The sequence below is a fragment of the Colossoma macropomum genome, unplaced genomic scaffold (assembly GCF_904425465.1).
Source record: "Colossoma macropomum unplaced genomic scaffold, Colossoma_macropomum, whole genome shotgun sequence".
NCBI lineage: Eukaryota > Metazoa > Chordata > Actinopteri > Characiformes > Serrasalmidae > Colossoma > Colossoma macropomum.
The window spans coordinates 34,507,087-34,535,044 of record NW_023494804.1 but is presented as its reverse complement, the minus strand read 5'-3'; the positions used below and the strand labels follow the sequence as shown (position 1 = coordinate 34,535,044).

Sequence of the window (27,958 nt, the reverse complement as noted above, 5' to 3'; positions counted from 1 at the left end):
GCTTCTTGTGTCTTCAGTTCAGGAAACCAGTAAAATATTATTCTGCCTTCCCAACACAACAATATAATCGCCAATGTGGCGTCCAAGCCTTATTAAACTTGCCAAGCTATGACTGAACAATCAGTAATTATTGAAACGTGTGCTGTGATTGGTTTATTTGTTCCAGAGCAACAAGTAACAGTCAAGCAAAATTTATGAAAATATGAGCAAAAAAACTGCACACTAACTGCATTTGCGTCCTAGCTAACAAATAAACTTTACTCGGCACTGCCCTCTAAACATGATATCGCACCCAGTTAGATGATGTCTCAGTGAACGTTTCCTGCTTCTTTATTACATTTATCTCAACCCAACTGATGAAAACACTTCCAGTTCTCAATCTGCGGTTTGTGTCACAGTAATGAACTCTAAGAACTGAGGAAAAATCTATGATCATCTCAAATAATTGTAAACAGGTGATTACAACATAATTGTGAGAGGCCTAGTGGTCACAAAATCTCATATCCCTGGTAACTCATAAGCGGTAACTTTGTAGAAGAAAGGAAAAATGATCTTTGTTCTAATGAGATTTCCTTCCGAGTAATTTTGGACCATTTCTATTGGTCCATTTATCATGAAATGTTTACACAATGTAGAAAGCAGCTAACATTAGGAAATGTCGAATGAACGAACGAACAAACAAACAAATAAATAAATAAATACATAGAAAAAAAATAATAATTATTAGGTTTTATCAGTGCCAGTAGAAAAAAAATGTGGAAATCTGAATCAGTTGTATCAGTAATGATAATTCAGTGATACTGATGCCTCTACACCTCTTCCTCTGTCTCAGCACCGAGAGTAAGACAGACAGAGAGATACAGAGTGACAGAGACAGATCCCAGAAGCTGAATGTGTCAGGCTGATTCTGCTTCATCTCTCCCCCTCTCCCCTTCTCTCTCTCTCTCTCTCTCCCTCTCCCTCTCTCAGACCCCACTGAAAAGGTGAATTTGCAGGTGGTACCTGCAAGCACTGTTAAGGAGGGTGACAACGTGACTCTGAAATGTCAGGCAGATGGAAACCCTCCTCCCACCAGCCTCAACTTCCATGTCAAGGTGAGCCCACGTGTCTCCATAGAGAGCCCAGGCTGGATTCCCAAAAGCTTTCCAAAAAAATCTGAAACACTGAAAAGTTCCCTTAAATTTTCAAACATAAAACTTAAGTTCTTCAGTATTCTCTTAAGAAAGATCCTAATTTTGTCTGTCACTTACAAATTTTAAATTCTGATTAGGTATATATGACTTTGACACTCATTAGAAGTTACAGTTTGAGGCTTACACTCTGCTCTGTCAGCCTAGTCAGGGGTCAGCAACCTAAATGTTAAGAGGAGCCATTTTGTCCTTTCAATAAATTTTGTCATATTGGCTGTAAATGTGTCTCAGTATGTGCTCATGTACTATTATAGGCTAACAAATATAATATAAACGAAGACGCAGACTTAGTTTGCCCTGCTTTAAGCTTTAGCTCAGCTATAGCCGCTTTTCTTGCATCTCCAGCAGGAAACTTATCCTCGAGAGTAGAATAGTTTCCTGTAAAATGTCTCTTAATTAAATTTTTTACAAAGCTGAAGTCAACTTCTCATTCGGCAGCTTTTTGTTTGAATTTTCCCGTTCCACTTGGAACGGCAAAGATGGAACAGGGAAAATTCAAACAAGAAGCTGCCAAATGAGAAACTGAGTTCAGCCTCGCAACTTTTTAGTGTTTGACAGTTTGCAGATTAAACATATCAGCTGAGTTTTTATGCAAATAAGTCCATTCATCTCCAAATTATTGATGTTAGTCTTAAATCTTTGCCGTTTCGTTAGCTACTAGCTAAGTGAGATTGTTGTCTGTGTTGCTATGGTGACCAGCAGTCTGCGCACCAAACTTCAGGGTTGAAGGGTGAATTAGCAGTTCTGCATTAACTCCAGCATTTAAGACCATTAATTGTTAAAACTGTGTTAGAACGATCAGCTTTATTTTCCTGAAAGGGGGGATTATTTTATTTTTTACTTTAAAATCTTAAGTGAAAGCTAACAACCAAGTGAAAGCTGACGTAACATGTATAACTGAGCTATCAAGCTGCCTCATCTGTCTGTTTGCCTGCCGTTCATTGGTTTGTTAGTGCATCTGTCTATCCAGCTATACCAACATTCTCTGGATGCACATCAAGCTGTAAACTGAATATGAGCCTTACCTTATTTAAGGTGTCACTGCATATAAGGTGGATAAATGATTTTAGGGATTGGACACAACGGGGTCTACAACAACATAAGTAAATCCTGTTTCACTTATTTTTCTCAGCTTTCCTTGCACTGTTGTGTTTTGTTTAGCTGGCTGGGAAAGTTCTGAGGGATGTCAATCAAGCGTAAACATTGTAATAATATTAGGAACACATCTAGACAGTCCTCAGATAGGTCAGTTTAATATCATGTAAATATTTTAAATATTTTATACATTGGACTTTAAGTCCAACATATAAAAAAATTTAAAGATTTTTTTCTTAGTGATTTTTTGGCCAAAATTAAATGGACATAATTTCCCCAATATCTCAAATGTAGTCAGTTAATGCTAATGTAGTTTATCAGTAAGGCAGTTTACAACCACCTGTTAGCATTGTGCAAACTGCATGCCTTTATGCTACATTAGCCATTTAGCTTCACTACAAACTAAAGAGGCAAACTTCAGACACCAGACACATCAGTTTGCATTTGAATTAAGTGGATAACTGTGTACATTTTTGTCCAGACGTTTTTGTGAAGGGGTGGGTGCTTCTCTCTGGCACCCACCCCATATTTATTCTCTCAGACTATTTAATCCATTCCTCCTGTGTTACAGGGTAAGAAGGTTGCTGTGACCGGCTCGGGCGTGTACACTCTGTCTGGAGTGACCCGCGCTGACTCCGGAGAATACAAATGCTCTCTGCCCGACAACGACAAGATAGAAGCCACTGCGACAGTCACAGTGACCTGTAAGCACCTGCATTCTTCTCTTCTGTCCTGCTACTTCCTCTGTAGTTGTTGCATCTCTCTCCCTCTTTCTCTCTAAACCTCTCCCCCTCTTTTTTCTGCCTTAGTTCTCCCACAGCGGCTATGCAGGTCAATCTGCAAATTGGTTTTTGCAGGAGAGCGAACCCGCAGTAGAGTTGTCTGAACTTTTTCTGCTCTTTAACAGCCTCTTTTATGCCACAAATTAATGCGCAAGAGACGTGCTAATCAAATTTATCTCCGCCGGGGTCGGCAGAGGTGGGAGACACTGGTCAGTTGGACTAATTAGAGTTTGTGACTCGAGTCGAGCCGAGGCTACAGCAGACGGCTACGTTTTCACACCCGGCCCACACTTAATTACTCTCCGAGGTGTGAGCATGCGCGCGCGTGTGTGTGTGTTTGACTGTTTAGATGTAAGGGCTCTTCATAATGTGGTTTGGGTGATGGTTGGTTGCAGCAACATGCTTGTATTTCACACTGCCTCTACTGAGTTAATATAAATGGAGCAAAAGAAAGCAAAAGAAACAACAGCTCTCACAGATGGAGTGTGTTCTTACAGAAGGGTGGTGTGTGTGTGTGTGTGTGTGTGTGTGTGTGTGTGTGTGTGTGTGTGTAGGGTGGGAGGTGGTGAGCTGTTAAGTACTGTTGATATAAAAGACTGATGAGCATGAGAGACACCTGCAGTGAGAAGATACGAGACATATCTCTCTCTCGCTCTCTCTCAAATTCAGTTTAATTCCAGATAGGTGGCATCTTACTGGCATTAGAGATGGCACTGATCCGATACCCAGTATCAGTATCAGCCTGGTACCAGTGGAAAAATAACAAATCAGCTCCAATTCTGCAATAAATCTAGCATGAAATGTTGCAGAATTGCTTGTAGCCCAACATAACACAAACTGATGTAACTAGGTCATATAAAAAACATCAGTAGTTACATGTAGCCCAGTATTAGTGTAAGAACACAATATACAGTTGTAAAAGGTGAACTCCCCTGGGCAAATTACACATCTTTAAAAGTAAGTATTTGTCTGCAAATTTTAGCACAGCGTTCCTATTATTTGCTGAGTTAACATATTGGAAAAATATAACATATTAAATATGCCGTAACTTCTGCATGAGCCATGTTTTATGTTTTTGTTTTTCCCTTATGTTAAATTACGCAAATAAGCAGTAATCTTGCTTAAAAATGTGCAGAAGTGGGTTCTCTGTAGAGGATTACAGAACAGATTTTCTTTTAGAAAATCAACAAAGTGGTGCTCAAACTGTAGCTAGCAATAACATTTCATGCTAGATTGATTAGTTAAAGTTTCTTTTTAGCTGACTGTGCAGAAATATTTCACGCTTTAGGAGGAGAAAAAGAAAAAAATGATCACATGCCATCTGTAACTAGGAACAGGCATTTCAGTCAAATCAGATACTTATCATATTTATAAAGCATTGGGCCTTATAGGCTCCAGCATGTCAGACGCGTCAAGCGGACAACAGGAAGTGTCCAAAAGAAATGCGCCACTCAGCATCTTACTTTTATTTTATTATATTAAATTCAGACCAGATTAGATTCAGAGAAAGGCAGTCTTTAAGATGAACAGATACATGTTTAGTGTCTGTTTTTTAACCTCAGCTAGTGTTACTGTTCAGCTTGAAAACAGTTTGTGAAGAGTTAGGTAGTTACCAGTTAGGCAGATGTTTTATTCCATTCATTCTTGATAAGTAGTAAAATGAACTTGAGCTCATTGTTTATCTGCATTTTTCTGTTGCAGTGCTTCCTATGTGCTATAGCTGTGCTTTGTACTGTCTATTCCATATCTCACCTAACACTTTCACTACCTCTCTGTTACAGCTCACTATTTAACAGGCAAGATGATCACCATAAAGCTACCTGAGCCAGGGCTTAGAATTCATTAAAGAAAGATGAGCAATGATACAAAGCAGGGCAAAGACACTGAATATATACAATATACACAGCTCCCATAGCACCAATACATTTAAACATTTAAAAAGCAACTAAGAGACCAAAAGTGACAATAAGTCATTAATAATAAGCAGTATCTCCATTCAGAGTCTGTTGAAGGGACGCAGCTATCCCCAATAAAAAAAAAATCCACAGTCTTACCTTTAGTGACTTTCCAGTCTAAGAGGGAGCAGCTTGGTCAAACTTGACATTTTCCACAATCATATGTTAGTGTGATCCACATTGGGCACCTTTGGGAGAAAAAAGTCCACGGGAGTCACCGAAGTCCATGTTCAACTGAAAGGAAAAAGATCACTGGTGTTAATTTGAGTTATGCCGCCATTTTGTCTCATGCCTCTCGCCCCACTTTCTGTCCAGGGTTGCCAGGTTGTTAAAAAATGTTCAAAACACACCAAAATACATGAAAAATCACCCAAAAAGTATGTGTCTTTTTAACCATAAAATGAAATGAAAAGCTTCTGGGTATGTTAAGCACTGATGTCTTGCCTTTGAAAATGTGCAGATCAATCACTGAAATCACTGATGCGAAGATTCAAACAATGTAATTATAGTATCCCTGTCAAACATCTAGGAAATGCCTGGTTAAAAAAACTGCAACCAACTTCAATATAATAACTAAATCATTGATTTGTATATGTATCTTGCAGAGCTCACTCAAACACACTGTTTTCAGAATATTAACATTGTTCAACACATTGTTTTCAGTAGGACTTGCATGCAATCAGAAAGACAAATAAATAGCAAAACTATTGCAAGCATAACTATTCCTCAAACACATTTTTAAAGCTTGCTTACCTTTATAGGCTCTGCTGAACAGATTACTGGCCATATCAGTGTTCCTGTTATTGCACACTATGTACGGTCAGTAGTGTCATTTGAACTGGATAATTCGTGCCCGTTAGGCCTGACCGCATATGAATTACCTCAGTAATAAACTGGGTACATTAACCATGATCCAGATGAGCAGGGCAACAACCTCCTATTAGCAGGAGTGACTGAAATGTATGTCTGTCGGCGTTTTGATATCTGACTGGATGTGGGGAGAAGTTAGGTCTATTCAGATTTCAGCTGCATTATTAAGTTTTAAATTTATATATATATATATATATATATATATATATGTGTATATATATATATATATATATATATATATATATATATATATATATATATATATATATATATATATATGTATGTATATATATATATATATGTGTGTGTATATATATATATATGTGTGTATATATATATATATATATATGTGTGTATATATATATATATATATATATATATATATATATATATATATATATATATATTTATTTATCAAACCCACCAAAATAATGACAAACCAGTTCAAATTATGTCTACTTGCCAAAGCACTTTTTCCTCTGCCAAATCCAGCCGAAATACGCCCAATTTGGTGGGAACATGTCCAATCTGGCAACGCTGCTTCTGTCCAACTATAACCTCTTATTTCCTGCTTCCTCCTTTTGTCCAGCTGGAGGGTAGAAATAAAAGTCATTGTGTTGGACCTGGTTTTAGCGTTATAAATAAAAGATACAAACAGTAGTAAAGTAACTACTATAAGTAACTTTAAGTTACTCTGACTCATATTACATGCATTATTCTTTGTCCTTTATCTGCATGTTTGTTGCAGCTTGGCGCTTCATGTTCATAGTGCAGTAGCCTGAAGGAACCATGGCTGCAGTTCTCATTCTATGCTTTGTTTATTGGACTAAACAGATTAGAACCTCTGACCACCCCTGTTTTCTGAATAATGTATTCTGAATAAATTTCATCTAATGTAATGACACTATTAGATTAGTATTGAATTATAAAACTGTTTAAGGCTCTGCATTTGACTATTTCTGCTTTAAAGCATTTTCTTCTGATCTTCATGCTGCACTCTGAGTCCTTTTGTTCTGCCCAGAATATTGCCCCACTACAACACCAATTCACTGCGTAAAAAAGTCGTTATTGTTGAAATCTTTGTCTATAAAATGCAACCAAATGAAGATCTGCCAGTTGAACATCACCGGCTTCAGTTAACCAGGTTACACTTTATATTTTCCAAAACTGGGCTGTATTCTGCCCCTTACTAGACGAGGCCAGCAGCAGCTAATAGGCGTACTCCTTCAGTTATTGTGGGGAAACAATATCGCAAATTCAAACGTTACCAGATGACCAGATGGAGTCACAGTAAAACTGGATATAGAATTAGAGCTATATTACATAAATGCCTGTTGTGAGCTTCATATGCCTGTCGACTTTGTGAGTTATGATCATTAAATGTTCGTCACATCACGCTTCACTGCACATAGGCCACACCCCTTTACTCCTGTTGTACATTCGAATGATGTCATTCATTGATTTGCAACTGGAGTGCGTCTTTAAAAATGAGAAGGTAAAACGTTAGAGAGAAGGTAGTTTTCTTCTAGCTTGTGTTTTTTAGTTGGTCAAACCAACATATAACTGAACTTCAGCAGCAGTAATTAGTAACAACAATCATGTTAATACAACAACGACAACATATTAGATGATGACACAATAAAGAACTCTTTCTCTTTGTCTCTCTCAGACCTGGACCTGTCCCTCATTCCCTCAGGAAGAGTGCTGAAGAAGTATGGAGAACCCTTGGAGGTGAAGGTAGAGAAGAACTCCTCCAGTGAACCCACAGTGACCTGGACTAAGGTGAGAATACCACCCTGCCACTCTCACCCTGATCTGAGAGCAGCCCTGACATCAAAAAGTGCACATAGTGCAAATCTGCAGTCATTTGAAAGCTGCATGAAGACGTATATAGAGCTGACAGGCTTCAGGCTACTAGAATTTGCATAGTTGAACTATAGTCTGCTGAAATGACTGTAGTCTGAAGTGAGCAGTGAGTTTTGGTCACAGCACTGACCATTGTGCGTAAGGCATGAGTGTGTACCTGCATAGGTTCATCTGGATGAAGTTGCCACAACTCTCTTCTTTGTCGTGTGCACAGTTTTGTTCTATAAAGCATTTAATCTCTATATTTATAGTAGAGCTTTAGTTGGGCCTGAGATTTTGGTCCAAACCTCAATACAAACTGAAAACTTTGTCTGAAGTCTGAAATTGACCCAAGCTCAACAAAGTTATGTTCGAAAGTGGCACCAAAAATGCAGAATAAAACCTCACTTACTTAATGATAACACTAGTTAAGCTACCGTATAGCGACATTAACAGCTGTCATTAGATCACTGATAAATACATTTCACTTGAGCAAATTTCAAGCACTGCTTCTGATAAACCTCCCATAATGCACTGTTCTCACACTGTGCAGTGGTGATATAGGAGGATGTTAGACTTCACCTGTTTAATCCTGAAGCGCTTTCTGTACGGAGGACATTTGCATATAACATAAAAATATATTTTTGGCCAAACAAATAAAATATAAATATAATTTTGGCTGAACTAAACTGCACTCGCCTGAATTGAATTCTCCTGAATGTGTTATTAACCTCACATCTACCTTCTCATGAGGAAGGGCCTCGTGGAGTGCTAAATTCGGTCAGCGGCACAAATGAGTCCAGCATGCCAGATTAAAATTCTGGTAATGAATGCAGGAGCGAAGAACAAAGTAGAACAACTAAAGCAGGGAAAATACAAGGTAGAACCTCTTAAAAGTGGGAGGCTCCCTGTGAGAAAGTGAGGATGTGTATTTTAACTACACAAGTCCATCATACTTCACAGAAATGTTCAATTCAAGAGGCCTATTTTTAGAACCAAGTTTACGAGAGAAGCCTACTTGACTAAGAAGAGAATTTGCTAGAGATCCACGACTTTATAATTGACAGGTTCATTAGCATACTGGGTGCTTGACAGGTACGCCTCTCAAGCCAGTGAGGCGCTGGTGAAGGGAGCAGTGTGAGATAATTTGTGCAGTGGATTTGAATTGTTAGAGATCCAAAAAGGACTGTATGTGGTTTTATACTTTAGTTAAATGGCTGAACTGTTATTCCTTCGGCAGGACAACGGCAAGCTGGACAAGCAGCCCGACTTCTCAAAGCTAACATACGGCCACGCGGGCCTGTACGTGTGTGAGATGTCTGTAGCAGGAATCAAACGCAGCGCCTCCTTCCATCTGGTGGTAGAAGGTAACACACTCCCTAACACACTTCATCCTGAAACACTCACACAGACAGGCATGGATTCAGAGCCTCGATAGGAGCAGCTGCATTTTACCCAATGGAGCCATATTTATTATTTATTATATTAACTTTTTTGTATTTGTTTACATTATTTTAAAACACTTGCTGCCTTTAACATTGTGTGAACTTTTCATGTTTAATGGACTAATAGAAATTATTCAAAGAATAAAATCTCATTACATGAATCTGCATTAATTTAAATTGTGTTTTTCACCTATAAAGTTAATGTTTCTGAGATATGAGGTGTTATTAAGAGAGTGATGCACAGAGGACAAGCTGTGAATGTACTGAAGGTTTATATGATGCGCTCTCTCTCTTTCTCAGGTATCCCTGTGATTACGAGGTTGACTAAACAGCGAAGCGCCGACGGAAAAAACAAGGTGCTGATCTGTGAAGCAGAGGGTTCACCGCAACCTAACGTTCAGTGGAGTGTCAATGGAACCATTGTGAGTTTCACACAATCTCACACCTCGTCCACATGTATCTGGAAATTTCTGAAATGTTTTGTTTTTCAAAAACGTCCCTGTCCACACTAACATTGATTTTATAAGTTGTTTGCATGAGAATGCAAAAATGATTTAAAAGCGCTCACATAAGCATGCCAGCCCAGGAGGTGGCGCTCATGTGTCTGAAAATTTGATGTCAAACCAGAGTCGGTTAATGAGGAGCCTGGCCTCTTCCTATTTCCCCTGTTTTTTTAAAAATAGGACTGCAAAACAGCAGAGGGCGCCAACGAGCAAGTCCTCAATGAATGGGAATAAATGGAGCTCAGCAGCTAAAGACAAAAAGTTAAAATAGCTTCTAATCACTCGCCCAGAATTTTCTTTTAATTTTAGAAAGTAGAAGGATGCATTTCATTCAAAAAACGAAGAAAACTTACCTATATATTTCCTATTTCTATAGCAAACGGGCTTTGGGCAGCAGTAAGCTAGCCTTACTGCTACTGAGTGCTGATTGGTTGGCAAGCAGAGCAGCTCATTGGCTGTTCGCGCTCACAGACGTCATGGACGTACATGAGGCGCCGTTTTAAACTCCTATAACTCGAGTTTAAAAGCTCTTAAAAATATAACAGCGGTGTTAAAATGTTTTATGCTGTTCTGTGTTCAGGATATTAATGTATTCTTTTACATTAAAAATGTTTGAGCATTTATAAACTATGATTTTGCTCCAATGCTCCATCTTACCCATTCATTTTGGACTCGCTCGGGTACGCCCTCTAGTGTTTCAGAAACCTGCTAGACATTACAGAGTGGTAATTATCCTCACTACAAGTTCTCAAGGTCAACCCTCTTAAAAGGAACATGATGGGCATGTGTAATGCATTAAATATGTTGTTAAGAGGGCATGATGAGGTCAGTACCACACTGGCTGTGTTTAAAATGTTAAAGAAAGGAAAAATAGCTAAAACAAAAGGGAATCTATATGTGTGAACTGATGATGAAGAGGTAAAATTAAAGCTAAACCTAAAATAAATGTAAATAACCCAGTATTACAGACCATACTGAAACAGTCCAGTCAGCTCTTAAATTCAACAAAGCAGAGTTTGATCCCTGGTGCTGCCGCTGCCATCCGTGACTGAGAGTTTAAGAGAGCATAATTGGCCTCTCTCTCTCTCTGGGTGGGTTAGGATGACCCTCTCTCTCTTAGCCAACGCAGATGACTGTTGGCTAATGTAACAGAATTGGAAGTTACTGTTTTCCTCCATGCGTGCTGAGCTGTCCAATGACTGCATAAGCAACAATTTAAAAAGATACAGTGGCGTTTGACGTGGCATCCAGATAAAAATAATTAGCATGATATTTTCTAGTTAAAAAATTGAGATTATCGATAATATCGCCCCCGTCTTCTTTCGCCTAGGTCTAGTATGTAAGTGATCCTGTGAGAGCCCCTCTTTCTCCCTTTACTTTCTCTCCTCTCCTCCTCTTTTCTCCACTCTTTACCACGTCTTCTGGTGTGCAGCTGATGCTGCTCTGGCTTGGCCTCATTATGAATTTGCACTGTGGCTGAATAACGAGCTGAGAGTTGCCAAATGGGTGTCCCTGATGTTGGGTCAACGAGAAGCCATCCAGACTTTTGGGTGTGTGTGCGTTCTCTGGAAGTGAGAGTGTGTATTAATGAAGGAATGTGAACTGTATGGTATATCAGACGTCTGTGTCTAAGCTGATGTACAGCTCTGCTATCACTCAATATCACACTCCACACCAGTCAGAGACGTGCTGCCAGTGCCGCTGCTTAACATTTTTTCCTAGCTGTGCTTCATAGTTACTCGCCTATGAAAATGAAAGATATATAGACTCTCTGGCCACTAGCTTTGGGTGATAATAATAATAATAATAATAATAATAATAATAATAATGTCCAGTATTGCAATAATTTAAACAAGTAACCGTAATGCAAATGATAATTCTTTAGTGTATTTATTCATTTATTTATTTATTTTAAATGCCTATATCCTACATTTTGTCTTCATTTCATGTTTCAGATTCACAGAAATCTGTTTTAGAAGTTGGCTGCATTTTGTGCTTCTCATGATCCAAATAGTCCCAAACACATTCAGTGATGTTCTGGGCTCTGGGGTTTTCTTTATATCTTATTAAAGCAATAAGCCACGAGAGTGCGAGGCGGAGTGTCTAAAACTCCCTTCCCGTGATAAAATCACAGTAACGCACAGCCTCTAGTGGCTTATTGCTTTTATAAAACGGCGGCCAACATAAAATATGATAAAATACACGACTTTTCAGAAAATAATTTGTTATTATTGACATAAACAAGTATTTGGCCAAGAAATGTAGTTCCTTTAGAGTTTGGTATCGTTGCCACGCAACCATGGACGGCTGAATGAGCAGAACGTTTGGTCACCCATCTCTGTATACTGCAGTCATTTCATGATGCTTTTTTTTGTCATGTAAGAATGAACTTATGATAACACAGCACTGTTTAATGCAAAAACCTTCGCTTTATAAGTACTTTTTGGTCACCAAATTAACACCATGAGTCTCATTTAACACCAGTCCAGCGGCGCTGCTCTTCTGGGGCTGAATCTCAAAAGTCTCCCTGCACCCTACAAAGTGCACTACGTAGGGATTTAAATAGTAAATTCTGCACCCCAAAATATAGCTAAGAAATAGTCATTTGGGACAGATCCACACTCAATAAATGATGCATTATTTGGCTGTAGTGGCTAGAATTTCTAAACTTTCATAGCACACTATTTAGGGAGTACGGAGCTGTTTGGGATTCAGCCTGGGTTTGATGGTACAACTGACTGAAACACAAACATTTGAGGCGCGTTTTACAGTTAATCTTACCACAAGTGCTTTAATTCAAGTCTGTGATATTAATGATGGAGTTGTTTAGTGTGTTTGCTATCTTTTAGCCTGTTAGCTAGCTGACCAGCCTCAGTACACTCGGTGCTCCACATGAGCAGCATGAGAGTCAAAGATTGTTCCATTAACAGCACAAGGGTCTTTTCATGCCGTAGCGCAGTGATACAGAGTTCAGTTGTTGTGAAGCGGTCACAGGTGTGGTATATCCTGGATTTTACAATGGCCTTGAACACGGCTCAGCCAATCAGATTCTAGGACTGGAACTGTCTGTTTTATAAGAAGAATTTTTTGAACTCCTGTTTTGGAAACTCCCGTTTTTTGCTTATTGCCTTTGGTGTTTCCTCTTTCTTTATGCAATTGATTGTCATTATTTATCTCAGATATACTGAATGAAAAATGAATAACTCAGTGGTGGGTAATCATGTCCACAAAGTAAAAACCCTCACAAGGATTTTGTTCCAACAGCCTGAACACATCTGCTGCTGTTTTGAGCAAAACAGAGAAGCCTTTGGACCTGAATAACCCACCTCTACTACTCAATTGCTAGAAATTAGATAAATGAAAGGTGGTCTCTGACTTGCTCACTGTTGTATATGACAAATAGACCTCATAAAATGAATGAGTGTAGATAGAAAGTGTGTGTGTGTGTGTTGTTTATTTTAGTATGTTACATTTTTATATGGGTTCCCAGTTCATTCTTATCAACATATATCCCTCCTGCCAGCCCTAAAACACTTCCCTCCCCTAGCACTGCTTTAATATAGCTCATCTGAGCTTATTCTCATCAGAATCCTCTGGAGCACCCATAGATACAGTACACAATACACTGCTGAAGTCATTACTGAGCACTGTGGTTGTAACAGTTCTCGAGCATTCATATTCTACAGTGGTGAGTAGGCGGGAAGCTTTTATGAGGTATGGATTTCACTGCTGTGTAGAAAAGTAATACATGGCAAAGCAGGGTGTGTGTTAGATTTGTGTGAAGCAGCACAGTGATGGCATTAGTGGAATGAGAGCTGTGTACTGTCGGGTTTGTGCAGGGGATGAGCTGTGTAATGGCACTAATGCTGGAGGGGGTTTGGTAATTTGAGAGCACAGTAGTGTGCGCAGTTTAATAGCGGCCTGATTATTGGCTCTAAGAAGTTTAGTCACACTGTGCTAGTGCCTTTCCATCCGTGTGTGAGTGTGTGAGTGTGTGTGTGTGGCTACTGTCAGCTTTGGTTGTGCATCATAAACTGGCTACAGGAAAACGGCAGTGAGGTGTGGCCCTCTAGTGGCCATAAATTGAGTTGCATCTTTGCTAATGATCTCACTGTGCTAATAAAATCCTATCAGTTACTTTTTCAGTCCTTGTTTTAAAGCCACAGCGGAGCTAAATCTGTGTTTTCTTTCACAACATACATGGGTCATTCTACAGAAACATCCATTTTTGTGTCCCTAGCTTTTACAGATATATTACACTTGAAAAACATGTTAGGGTTACAATTTATTTATATTTTAAAATAAAACAATAAGTTACACCTTCTTGAACCATCAATTTAGCAATATTGGTTTTAAATCAATTATATAGAATTCCAAGCACCACAGAAGAGCTCGTCCTCAGTCATGTGTAAAGGCTGAGGCCATATATTGAGGTAAAAAAAACATGTTTTTTCTGCAGTTTTAACTGCAATAATCTTTACATGACTATGAAATAAATTATTTAACATACACAAAGAAAACAAATGTCAAATAAATATTATAAAATATATAATGAAAGTTGTCCCCAGGAGTCATGTCACTGGTGTTACTGTGTAAAACTCTCTTATTTTGAAATAAAAATCACCCTGATGACATCACTTGACTTCCTTTTACCTGTTTTCTGAGGATCTATGAAGAAAAGCACATGGTGAGTCCACTGTGTCTTTCAGTTATCAGAGATTTTCTCTTAGCTCATGATTTCATATGAAGCTTTTAGCTGAAGTCACTGGTGTGACCGACTTTATTCTGAAAAAATAGAATACAAATGGATTAAATTACATATTTTCGTGGATATTCCATGACTGACAACATGTGGTTTGATGCTCTGTAGCAGCCGTTTTGTCAAATGCATTTTTCATAAAAAATGTCACTGGTGTTACCTTTTCCACTGACGATCGGTAACACCAGTGTCTTCTATGGAGTGATAAAATAGTGGACGATTCTGTAGAATGACCCACATACACAATAGGCTCTTCAAAAAACTTTCCAGTCCTACTAAGTGGCCAATGTCTTTTGCAAATATTTCCTCTTTCGGGATAAACTGGGTATAATCTGGGTACCCATATAACTTTAAATAAACTGTTTCCCTTCGGGCTCTTTCTTAAAGAAACTTGCTAATGACCAAGCGGAAACTAACCCAGCAAGTGTACCTGAGTTATCAGGACCACACCCAGTCACTTAGGTCTGATAAGCTGTTGTTAAGCATTGTTGTGTTATATTAATAACTTTTTTTTTGTTCAAACTTTGCTGGATGTAGAAAATAACACTTTGTTTTAGTATCATATAAAACTATTTTTAATATTAAGATCGTATATAATATTCTCAAGACCTTCTTTGACTGAATCACATTCTTGTATCTCCACAGTGGTGCTGTTATAAGAAAAGGGTAAAAGTGCTCTTAACTTTAATGTCTGTTAATGTAAATAAGTAGTTTTGGACCGTTTTGTACATCATGAAATGTTCACACAATGTAAAGGGCAGTTACAACATAGTGATGTGGTTTTCTTATGACCACAACGATATACTAGTGTTTCTGGAGAGCACATTTTAACCCTTTTGTTTTTCTTAACTTTTCCAGCAGGTACAAGCCGTTCTAGTAGGTCTGACCCATTCTCCGTTCCATAATATTGAATGGCTCTGGTTTAATATGGTCAGCCGGTTTTGTAATGAAGACTAGGCAGGGATGTACGTCAAGGTATGAGATTTGTCTGATTGTGTCTCTGTTCCTTTGCAGGGTGAGAGCTCATATGTCAAAGGAAAAGCCACCTACAGACTGACTGTCGTGCCCAGCACGAACCTGACTGTCACTTGCCAGGTCACCAATAATTTGGGCTCGGACAGCAAGACCATTAATGTGTCATCCTGTAAGTACTGAAGACCTTAAGCTCCTGCTACTGGGTTTATACTAACCAATTTAAAGAGTTTATCTAACCTCTGATTGGCAGACACACACACATACACACACCTCTCCGTCAGTGGTCTTCTGGGAAGAGCAGTGACATTATAATAAAGACTAGACAAGTGTAAAAAAGAATAATACAGTCAGGGAGTATAGAAATCCATGCACAGGATAACTATGAGTTACAAGTATGAGGTCAGTTTGACGGTTAAGTCCCTGACATACACCAGGCTTTAAACGCACTGGCCCTCATTCATCAAAGTTGCAGAGAAAGGAGTGCAGGTCTTCCCCCCGTTTATGACATACAGACTACTCTGATTCATCTAATTTTCATATGATGTAGAAACGAGCACAAATGATAAAGCAGCTTCAGTGAGAGAAATCAAGTGGCAGGTACCAGTACCTAATTTACATATCATTTACATAAGGCACACCCCATGCATATGTTTCGCTAAGCTGGTAATAAAACAACAGCATTCGAGGCTCGCAAACAAATGGCTGTGTGTGCAGTTTGAGAGTAAATGCACCGCTCGCCCTACTGGCCAAACTTCATAGTGTTAAAATTAACACGACTGAAAAGAATAAAATGTGAGAAATAAAAACATAAATATTGTTATTTTCTATTTTTATTCTTATTATTGCTAGTAAAGGTGATACTTATATTTTGGTCAGTAAACTCAAGCATTTTTTTAGGCTGTTAAACTGCTGCACTCAAGTTTAGACACCAACCTACCAGATGTGAGTTTGATTGTACAGATATGCCAAAAATGAAATTGATAAATAACAAAACTGTCAGTGAAATTTGTCATTTTACGATGATTTCTGTACGCAACTTTGATGAATAAGCGGCAGAGTCTTAAAATAAAACGTGGTTGTCTAAGTGTATGATGGAAACATGGAGATCAGAGCTCAGAGTGAGTGTGTGTGTGTTTGTGTGAACACTAATGCGTTACCACACAGAGCATGAGTTCTCTTATTTCTATCTATCTATCTATCTATCTATCTATCTATCTATCTATCTATCTATCAGGGATGTAACAATACACAAAACTCAAAATTGATTCGATACAATGTGGTGGTGTCTCGATATGATACGTTTTTCAGTAAAGCAGAAATAAAGAGTGCCTAAAAATGTGCGTTATGTTCGTACGTTAATGAGGCAGAGCACAAATGTATTAATTCTGATGTCAAGATTCAATTCGATTTTTCGATATTTTGTTGTGGCAAAGGTGCTGTGATTCTGCAGTGCTCTGATTATATAATGCACAGATTGATTTGGCTCAGATAAGTTCTCATTTTGTTCTATCCAAAAAATAAAGCTGAAAGTTTACAGCCCCTATAATGTGTAACTGATTTATAAAAAGCTGAGCATGTGGGTGTGTACACAACATCAGCCCCTCCCCCTCCCTGCCCACTTCACTCTGACACACCTATGTGTTGACAGCAGTTTCCATAAAAGATGGTCGATGTGAGACACATGAAAGATTTCATACCTTGTCAGCGATGCAGTTTCAAGTTACGATGTACTGTTTTAATTTAGATGATTTGATATGTATTGAAATTGTTACACTCTTACTGTTTATCTGCCTACCTGCGCTTCTATATAGCTACATGTCTGTCTAGCTATAGCTATTAGCTTAGCTATCCATCTAGCTGTCTATTACAGAGCCCTGCTGGTGACATCCCACATGAATAAAAATAATGTGTGGCCACTTAGCAAGGCGTGGGAATTAGATAATTAAGTTGTGGCCATGACTTAGTAAGGCATGGGAACAAGATCATGCCTTACTAAGTCATGGCCACACATTAGGGTCTCATTCCCACACCTTACTAAGTTAGGATCTCGTTCTAACGCCTTACTAAGTCGTGGCCACAGCTGAATTATCTTGTTCCCACACATTATTTTTATGTATCCAGGATGGCACCAGCAGGGCTCTGTAGTCTATCTATCCGTCTGTTTAGATATCTATCCTCCCATCGCCCTAGCTGTCTGTCTGTCGGTCTGACTAGCTGTTTAGCCATCTAACTTTCTGTCTATCTAGCTTTCGAGATCTGGGTTTCTGGTCCCGTTTGCCTGTGCTGGGGTGCTTGACTCTATCTTCTGTCCTTCTGCCTCTCAGGCCACCACTGCATGCTAGTGGTCTTCCTCCTTACTAAATGCTGAACTACACTGAGTAAGAAGTTACTGATTAAAATGTGAAAATGCATCTGACTTTTTCTGCTTTCTGAAACCACGCTTTGGTGGTGGACTCTTGGGAAATTTTGGCTTGCAGTGTTGTTATAGATTAGTATCCATTTGGTTTCCAGTTGCCTTAAATTTAATTTGATTTCATATCTGATTTCAGTAATAGACGAGCAGAAACAGGCTAAACAAGGTAAGAGTTTTTTGATTTCATTCTGTTGGTGTTTTAGTAAAACAGGCTTTTATGATAGCTAAAGATATGATAGCTAAGATAGCTAAAAATGTGCAGTTCCTGAGTTTGGTGAGGTCTGTAAGCCTCCCATAATGCTCTGCACTCTCTCTCTCCACGTGAGCCGCAGCCCAGCTGAACGTGAAGGGGTGTCAAGCATCCCAGCATTATGACAAACTTTCTTAATTTCACTTTTTTTGCACATCAGTCATTTATACTCAGAATCAGTGATCCGAATAAACAGTGTTGCACATTTTGTAGTTTTTTTGGACATTGAGTTTTCCTCCTTGTTAATCGGTGCCTCTCTGACCTTCCATGCAGACTTACCAGAGGACGAGGACAAGGCCAAGCTGATCGTGGGTGTGGTGGTGGGCCTCATCGTTGTCGCCGCTGTGGTGGGCATCATCTACTGGCTCTACATGAAGAGAAGGTACGTTTGTTCTCTGTGAACAAATGTGTCATAACTGTTTTGTAAATCTGTGCATTTCCAGGAAGCTGAAATCATAACTACGCATGTTTCTTACTTCGCAACGAGAAAAGACTCTGCATCGTTTTCTGATTTCACTGAAAAAGCTGTTTAACACTTAACATGAAGACTAACACAGTCACATATCTCTCAGACAAGGCAGCTGGAAGACAGGCGAGAAGGAGATGGGCACCTCAGAGGAGAGCAAGAAGCTGGAGGAGAACAGCCACAGGCAAGACGTTTAGATCAGCTCACACGACCCCTACACACTGAGAAGGTGAGCTCACAGCTCCTCTCACATCACAGCTGTCACAACTGTACCGTATAATGCTTTTCAAAGCTTAACCCTCATTACTCTTATTTCGCTTTACTATTCAAATGTAATTACTAATTGCATATTTATCATATTACATTGTTGAGCTACAAGTGAGAAATAATGAACTAAAGTCACTTGAGTCTGTGTTACTGTGAGGGGTAAGGGGTGTTTTTATGCACGCTGCAAAAGCAGAGCAGCTATAGACCGCAGTAACTTTCTGTCTCCCATTACTGTATATTGTAGTAATTTCATTTACATTTTTTGTCATAATAATGAAGACATCATAACATAGCAGTGTGTACTGCAGTCATTTTTGCTTTCCAAATTACCACTGCAATGATAGTGTTAGTTTCCACTGACGCCTCAGTGTTGTGTTAGTGTCGAGCTAATGGTGCCACAGATTAAGTTTTTCCACACTGGGTTTATTACGATTTAACATTCGAAGTGTAAACATTTCGTTTTGTTTTATTTGGATCGTTCAGTAAATGCTTCAGTTCAAAGCTTAACTCTCAGTGGTAACGGAGGAGCAGTTTAGCCTGTTAGCTATTTTTAGCCTGTAGTCTAGTTGTTAAGAAAATAAGTTTGGGGTTCCTCAGATTAAACAAAACCAGTTTCCTATTTCATCTGTCAGTTTGCTCAGTGGTTCATGTGCGCAGCGTAACGGTCCATTCATAAGATGTTTTTAGTGACTTTTCAACCAATCAGATTGTGAAACTAACAGTTGCATAATACTTGATACGCAGACCTATGACCCCTATGACCCCCCTGCGATCATCTTTGCAATGCTGCCGGGCAGTTATTTCCAGCCGCACAAAACCAAACTCTTATCTCTCTGAATGGGGAGAGACCAAAATACTCAAACCTGAAGGTCCAATTATGGTTTCAAAAACATATTTGGAATCACTGGTAAAGTCTGATAAATAATTTGGCTCAGTAACGCACAAAAACATGATTTTTTCAGGTTGTTCTGGCTACTGCACTTCTAATCTTAACCAGCAAGAAGATTGGCTGTTCTTTTTTTTTTGTTTGTTTTTTGAAGGCGGGACTTTCTCTTACAAGCTGTCCCTTTCAGATTTCAGCCAGTGACCGTCTCCTCCTTTATAACTTCACTGCCAAGACTCCCTTTACGCTGCAGCTAATTGAGTTTCAGCCTGACTTTACTCACACAAAAACACAAAACCTTTATGTTAGATAACCTCTATGAAACTTCTGTGACCCGTTTGGTCAGATTCTGAAGAAGAGTGCAGCCTACATCTAATTCTGAACCTGTCTTTGCCCCTAAGCAAGCTTTTCAGTCAGCTGTGACGACAGAACAACCAAACAGACTGGAATTAACCAGAAACAAACAAAAACAGTTTGTCAAACAAGATGAGCTGAAATGCTTTACAGACTGGAACAAAATGACATTCAAGTATTGAAAAAGCAGAACCTGTAAAGGTTACTATATTTTTTGGTGGAAGGATTTTCCAGTATTACAGCACATGTGACTCAGTTCAGGACTTTTTATTACAGGATAGTTAAACACCACCTATCCTGTAATACTCCTTCACTTAATTTAACAAGGCCTTCAAACACATTTGTAAAAGTAAAGCTCAGCCAATCAGATTTTAGGACAGGAACTATCACCATGCTTTAGAGACCCCCCTCCATAAGTGCAGTTATCGAGGGTTAATACAGAACACTCCCGTGGCTTTGTGGATTGTTTGTTTATCTATCGATATTATGGCTGTGATAATTTTAAGGCTTGTGAGGAACGCTGCACGACTGGAAATCTGTACTACAGAGGGATCGAGAAATAAAAGAATTCCTTAATAGGAATTGCTGAAGGTTACAAGAGGTTACAAGAAGGTTACTCTTGATTTACAAGAGTTAGTGTTTGAAATCTTCCCTCTGAAATGGGACCCTCAAATAAAAAGAACATCACTTCATTAACAGCTACTAGCGCTGCTCTGTAGGCGACCCTGCCAGTCTGCAGTGACAGCAGAGGAGGGTAAAGTTCAGCTCCTCACTGCTGGGCTTTAGTTACATTTAGGGCATCATATGACTTCAAAGAGGGGGGCAATTATTTATCACCCACCCCTAATTCTTCAGTGATATGAAGCTGAAGTCAGATATTCACTGGATTCTTGTTCTAATTTTCCCGTTCCACCTTAAATGGAGCGGCAGTTTTGACACTTGAATTGCCAGAATTAAGCACCATTTAAGGTGGAACAGGAAATTTAGCTAGCTAGCTACCGAGACATTAGCATACTACTAATGGTAATGGTAAAACTAACCTGTAAACCTGTAACCTCAAAAACCTCCATTTGGAGGGCCAAGTAGCCCTAACACTTCTCCCTTCCCCGCTTTTTCAACATGAATCGGGACACCCTACCCCTAGACGTGAACATGCAAAACGGAGGGGGGCCACGTGGTAGGGGCAAGGGGTGAAATGGGATTGGGCCTAAATCTGTTTTGTTTTTTGTAACAGAAGGGTTGTATATCTAAGCTTTCTCTTTCTCTCTCTCTCTCTCTCTTTCTCTCTCTCTCTCTCTCTCTCTCTCTCACAGAAGAGAGGCCTTGCCACACTGAATGTGCTGTACAACACCACAACATGTCTATCATCTGATCTCTGATGCCTGATTGGATGCAGTCGCTCCGGTTCAGGCTGCATACGTGCGCATCGCAGAATCGTCCAAAATACTTCCAGAATGTCGCAAAACCCTGACGAACAGTTTCCAGAAGAAATCCTCCACCATCCCTCCCTCCCGAAAGAAAAAAATAGCCACTTGTGTTGTAAATTTAGTCTGCACTGAAAACGGAGTCTTTCTGTTTTTATTTTTTTAACTGTTATGATTTGATTTTGTTGTGTTCCTGGTGAATGCTCTTGTTTCATGCGCGTTGCAGGTGTGGTGGGTTCGAGCTACGCCCTCCTCCCCCCCTCCTCCCCCCCTCTTTTTAGTAGAAAAAGAAGATTCACTGTACACTTTCAGGCCTTTGTAAATACGTCATAGCGAGCACATTCTCTTTGCTCAAAGCTGAGATTACTGTATAATTCAGGTTTAGTTGATGCAGGATTGAGCGAGCGCTCTCTCTCTCTCTCTCTCCTGAGTTAATCTGCTCCTGTGAAGCCTGCTGGGTCCTGGAGGAATGAAGACTTCACTGCTGTTACACTCTCTTTTCCTCAGTTCAGATCGTTTGCGTTCATTGATCAGTACTGCTTTAGGTTGCCGCCACCCCCTCCATCCAAAATCGATTTGATTCACAGTGGTCCGAGAAGCGAAGCTGATTGTCTCTGAGTGCTTGGAGAAACAGGTTGCTCTGTAGCAGTAGTTTTAGTAATAGTCTAGAGTTGTTTTTCAGTCGAAGATGTGTGAACTGTTGTTAAATGCAGGGGCGTGTCCAGGTGAACCCTTCGCTGGCCTTAATGTGAGTTAGTCTTGTTTCCATTGAGTTACTGAAAGCCTTAACAAAGTGACTGAAGGCTGTTCCAGGCCCAGACGACACTAACCCAAACACTAAATCCAGACCAGTTTTACCAGATTTATGGTGCAGCCATCAGTCACGATTGGCCAACCAGATCAAGAGGTACATCAATGTCAGCATCTCCACACAACGCATCCTACAGCCTTGCACACTGAGCCTCGACGCCGCCCTTTATTTATTTATTTTTCTAAAGAAATAGATCAATAGCTGAAGAAAGAAGTCGTGTTCAGCTCCTTCTTTGTTCCCTAAGCCAGAGAGGAGTCTCTGTGTTGAAGTGTATTGTGCTACACAGCTCTGTGTTTAAGATGAAACGTGTTGCGTGAGGAGTTTCTCTTGGTTTCTTCTGCTTTCATTTCTCACTTATGGATGTGCAGCTCATCTTTAAGGTATTGTGCTCTTTTGTGTGCAAAAGTTTGCACACCCTTGTTCAGATTAGTTTTGATTTTTTTTTTTTTAAGTATAAATAAGTTTCTACGATTTTAATGCATGATGACTATTTGCTGAATTTAAAAAATTGTTAAAAAAAAATAATGTTGCATTGTATGTTAATACATTAAATTTGGCAAAAAAATACAAATTCTGCACTAAAATGTGCAGAAATACACCATTTAAGTCATTCCCTCTAGTTAGCAGTTAGAATATCAACAAAACATGATTTGTCCATGGGGTGCCCAAACTTTTGCACAAGGCTGTACATCATCACTCGGTCATGTTCGAGTTGTTTTCAGGATATATATATATATATTTTTAGTTTCTTAGTGTTCCTCATGTGTGAGATGGTTGAGGTAGTGACCCACACTGTAGTCCTTGGCTTGTGATAGTTCTGAGACATTGCTGAGTTCACTGTGGTCTGAAGAGGTTCGTTGTAAATACGTCTGGTCTTCGTGTTTAGCTCATGTTTGGCTATTTATATTGTGTGAGAATGTGAGGTTAGCTACACTTCTGCCTGGGCACTAGTTAGGCATATTAAAATTGCCCCCCCCTTCACTTTATTTATACCTTCAAAATGTACTACTTCCACCACTGCAGGATGGATAGGTAACTTTATTTTTCCCCCGGTTTCTTTTCGTCTCTTTGTTCTTAAAGGCCGTGTTGAGGTACTGAACAGTTAAGTTTTAAATGTCACTGGATTGTTTTTTTTAATTTGTCATGCATAAGTTTATTCCAAACCATCAGGGCAGCAGTGAAACCAAAGAGGGTGATCGAAAAGAAGGCCATAAAGTGTTTGTAAATAGACTTTTGGTTTTGTACTTTTGTTGAGAATAAAGTGTACATTTTGAAGAAATGATGTGTTTTGTTGTTTTTCCTCAAGTGCCAGTGGTCAATAGCGGTCATCTATTGATTTTCTATGACGTGTTCACTTTTGAAGAAGTTATTTGTCGGCTGCAGTTCAGTGCTGATTAAAGTGGCTCGTCTTGGCCACTTTTGAATGCATATCGCTGTTGTCAGAAGAAAACCTCGCATCTCCAAAATGGTAACTTTACAGGAGAAGGAAAAAACCTACTTTACTTTTAATGGAAGTCAATGGAACCAGACTTTTCCCCAAGTAATTTTGAGCTGTTTCTTTTGTTCCATTCTTCATGAAATTTACACACAATGTAAAGGGTAACAGTTAATTTCAAATTATGTCAAAAACTGAGAAACGACAAAAATGGGAGGTTTTCTTCTGACAGCAGTGACTTGCTCACAAATAGAACCATCAAAACAATGATTTGTTGCTGTTTGTGATTTTTTTCCCCACCCCTGCTGGTCTTGTTTCTTCTTCTTTAGAGGACAGTTTCCAGGATCACATTTGGCCTAAACCCAGGATAAAAAGAACTTTTAAACAGTGAATCATCATTCCCACAGCAGTTTAGCCCAAGACTAGACTTAATCCATGTCTGGGAAACCAGCCATAGATGTCTCATAATGCTACAAAAGTTAAAACATTTTCATTTAAAATTTTACAGCAGAATCACTTATTATTATCATAATAATCAAGAAAACCATGAATTGTGACTTGAAAACAAGATTTGGTCACTTTTATAACTCATTCACTTTCTGGATTACTGGATTTCATGGATTAAGCCTTAATCTTTGTCTTAAAAGGCAGTGGCAACAGTGTTTCACTATTAAAAATCCATTGTAATCTAGGTTTAGGCTTAATCTGAGTGTGGGAAACCAGCTCTGAACTGAACAAATCAACACGTGCCCAACCACACCAGACAGTGATGTTAATACTGGCTTTTATAAAACATTTTCACAAGAACAGATCACAAGTTACCATCATTACTGAACAAAGAAAATAATCTCAGGATTTTCTTAAACAAAGTATAAATTAATTGCACACATTACATGATCCACAAGGCATTTTCCACTAAAAATGAACAAAATCTCATAAAAAGAAGAGGGAGGAAGAAAGTAAAATGAAAATCATCCCACCCTCTTCAAACCTATCAAAGGCCACTTTTCTTTCCGTTGGGTCAGACAGAGGTGTCCACTCTGCTGGAGAGTTGGAAGTTGGGAGAAACGGGGTGCAGGTGAGTGACCAGTGCAAAATAAAGCTTCAAGTGAGAGAGTACGAACCAGGCGCGATCTGATGAGGAGTCGTAAACGGGGAAGGATCAAAGCTCTCGTCTGGAATTGACGCTCAGAAGGCCTTGAAAGAACCACCCGATAAAGCTGAGAGTCACTTTGTAGTCGCTGTGCCCTCACTTCTGTGACTGAAAGTGGGACGGCTGGGATTTAATCATTTTTTTAATCACCCAATATGTGCCTTTCAATGTGGACCTGACGTAGCAGCTATTTGATCTGCTACAACCTCCTGATTTTGAAATAAAGACAGCCTGGAACGAAGCCGCAGGTGGAAAAGAAAAACGAGGACGAGTGCGTTTAAGACTCCTCGACCATTCAGGGAAGGCCGGTGATGATCTTTATGTATTTGAAGGAAGAGGCTAGTTCAATTCATTGGTCACTCATATCTGATCACTCCTCATTAATGTTACAGCCTTTGCTGTGTGAGATTCTTTGCTATAGACTAGAGGCAAAAGCCAGGAGACTAATTTGTTGAAGCTCCTTCCTCTGGACAGCTAATTTGCGTTCCCGGTCAAGCTCACCCAGAACGAATACATTCAGAGACCTTTCATTTGGCAACTGAGAGAAAAGGCAGGCTTGAACTAAAGCGTCCATTCACTCTGGAGTGTGCAGACCAAAAGGTCTAATGAAATCAAAGCCCTAATAAGGAATCACTGCTCTGACCTGCTGTAAGATCTGTAAGATGTTTAAAGGGAAACTCCAGCACTTCTCAGATCTGCCACATCAGGATCACATGAACGATTACAGAAAACACTTTCCCCGTCCTTAAAAATGAACAGAAAACTAGCTGACTCAAACCAAGCTTGTGCCTCATTCTCCATTTTCAGTGGGAATTCAGGTGGAAGCATTTTTAAAAAGTCTATTTCCTTCATCCCAAAACTGAATAATCTTAATATGTCCATTAACATCTCCTATTATCATGTATGCTAAAATCAGAGCTCAATTCTAAATATATTTTACAGTCACTGGTGTTGTATGAATACGGTGTAACACCAGTGACGGTGACTCCAGTGACATTCTGGCCAAAACTGAGGATTTTGTAAATTGGCTGACTCACTGACGGTCAGGTGACCTTGTGTATTTAAAATCAGTAATAAAAATGATTTATGGCATCATTTTGATAAACTTTTAATTACTCAGCCATTAAAGCACACAATACCAGTTACACATAGAAGTTCTGAGCTGCCTGATAAACAAAATTATTAATAAATGAATGAAATATAGTGAGCGAGTGTGACTCGCCTTCTCATGCCTTGAGACGCTTCCTCTCTGATGAGCCTCGACCCAAAGAGGCAGTTTAATAGAGCTGAAAATACTGTGTTAAAATATGAGTCCTGATAACAGCAGTGACAAATGATTTTTTCAAATAAAATACAGATTTTTTAAATGTAGTATAACGTTAATGATGTAAAACGTAAACATAGATCTGTTTTATACAAATTCCTAATTTAAACCTCTAAAAAATATTGATTTATGTTAAAAATGGTTTCTCAAATGTTGAAAACTGGTTTTGGGACGAGCTGTTTTACAGATGCAGAGCGGCTATTAAACAGAATAAAATAAGAAAAATCAGAGAAAACATAAGGGGTATTAAGTATTATTTAATCTTAGGTCAACTGTGTAAATGCACATAATATTAATTACTAATATTTTAAGTATCTTTTTAAGCCCTGCAACCAGTTTCCCACTGTAAATGGAGTAAGACCCTTATAACAGAGGCCAATGGGAAGGTGTTACAACATCTGCTCACTGGCTTGATTTACAAAAGTGTCTCGATTTAAAAAAGCTCTTTTACTGGACAGGGAAACACACCAACGTGAACACGTGTGCTAATCTATCGTACGCTAGAGGTGCAGCGTTTATGGACCAGGCTGGATTATTCCTTTACAATGTAAATATGTTCACCATGCTTTACTTTTAGGAAACTTCATTGTAATGTTTGGCAAACCTTTCCTGGCACTGATGTTACTGAGTTAGTAGGAGCTACTATACCAAGTTCTGCTGCACTGGACTGTCCCCACAGCTGTGCTGGACTGTCCTATGGCCACTCTGGACTACAAAGATAGCCCCTTCTGAGAAGTGCAAGACAAGCTGACCAAAAGCTGTTGAATTTTCAAGAGGGACCACAAAAATAATTAAATAAATATAGAAAAAAAAGAAGACTGGCACATAACACCACAATTACCGAGCTGCTGACTGTTAAAAGAAACAGTGTTCTGAGAAACGAGGCCTCTATGGAAATATGAAAACTATATGATATGATTTCCATGTGCAGCAGACTCAGACTGCCATTTGAGTTTGTGAAGCAGATCATAAGCACCTTTATGATCAAACGTAACCCAAACTGAACAGACCTCAGTGGGGGGGGCTTCCTCTATCTGGGCAAATCTATGAGAGGAGGGTGGCTGGGAGGCACTTCCTCTGGCATAGCCGAAAGCACAATCCTGTCCCCTTTGTTAAGCTGGATGGGAATTTAGCATGGAATCTGAGCTGATTGTTACAGAGCCTGACTGCGGAGTGTAAGCTGTGGTCATTTAGAGCCTTGCAGAGTGGACAGAGCCTGATTACAGCACTGCAAAAAGACTGCCTTCCTTTAAAGCTGCGAAAGGAGAGGTGAAACGGGTCACTGTAAAAGAATGCACTCTACTCTTCTAGCCGGTAGAGTTTGTCTTTTTCACTGAGCGTCATTTGAAGGGAGGGACTAAAGGCAAAGAAAACAGTGGACTGGTAATAAAACACAAAGATCAGACGGAGACGCAACTGTAAATGTACGAAAGTGTCTGCGTGTGTGTATATATGGGTATTAGGGTAAGGCTTGCAGCAGCAACAGCAGAGGTGGCAGGAGAGGCGAGAGCAGCCTGCAACACACTGGCAACACCAACAGTCTGGGTGGGGTTCGATTCCATTTCTGTTTCAATTCAGCCAATTTAAGCTCTACTTGAACACACCCAGCGCTCTGTAGAGCAGGGGTCATCTGTTCTGGTCCTTGAGGACCAGAGTCCAGTACAGTTCGCTGATTTCCCTGCTCAAGCGCACCTGATTCAACTCATCGGTTAATTATCAGGTTTAGTTGATGCATTAGAGCAGAGAATTTCACCAAACT

The 27,958-nt window shown here is 39.4% G+C and overlaps 1 protein-coding gene across 2 annotated transcripts in view; it reads left to right on the top strand.

The window, feature by feature from the left end:
- Nucleotides 1–23,566, top strand: part of alcama (activated leukocyte cell adhesion molecule a) — a 105,938-nt gene extending 82,372 nt beyond the window's left edge. The window contains exons 7-16 of one of the 2 annotated variants that reach the window (XM_036594858.1): nt 970–1,094; nt 2,857–2,989; nt 7,562–7,674; nt 8,978–9,104; nt 9,483–9,604; nt 15,459–15,588; nt 17,969–17,998; nt 18,356–18,464; nt 18,655–18,777; nt 21,366–23,566. In XM_036594858.1, the coding sequence (XP_036450751.1) occupies nt 970–1,094; nt 2,857–2,989; nt 7,562–7,674; nt 8,978–9,104; nt 9,483–9,604; nt 15,459–15,588; nt 17,969–17,998; nt 18,356–18,464; nt 18,655–18,745 (980 nt within the window). In that variant the 3' untranslated portion in view covers nt 18,746–18,777; nt 21,366–23,566. The remainder of the gene's footprint in view (nt 1–969; nt 1,095–2,856; nt 2,990–7,561; nt 7,675–8,977; nt 9,105–9,482; nt 9,605–15,458; nt 15,589–17,968; nt 17,999–18,355; nt 18,465–18,654; nt 18,778–21,365) is intronic. The other variant, XM_036594859.1, reaches the window with a different exon arrangement.
- Nucleotides 23,567–27,958: the final 4,392 nt, after the last annotated feature.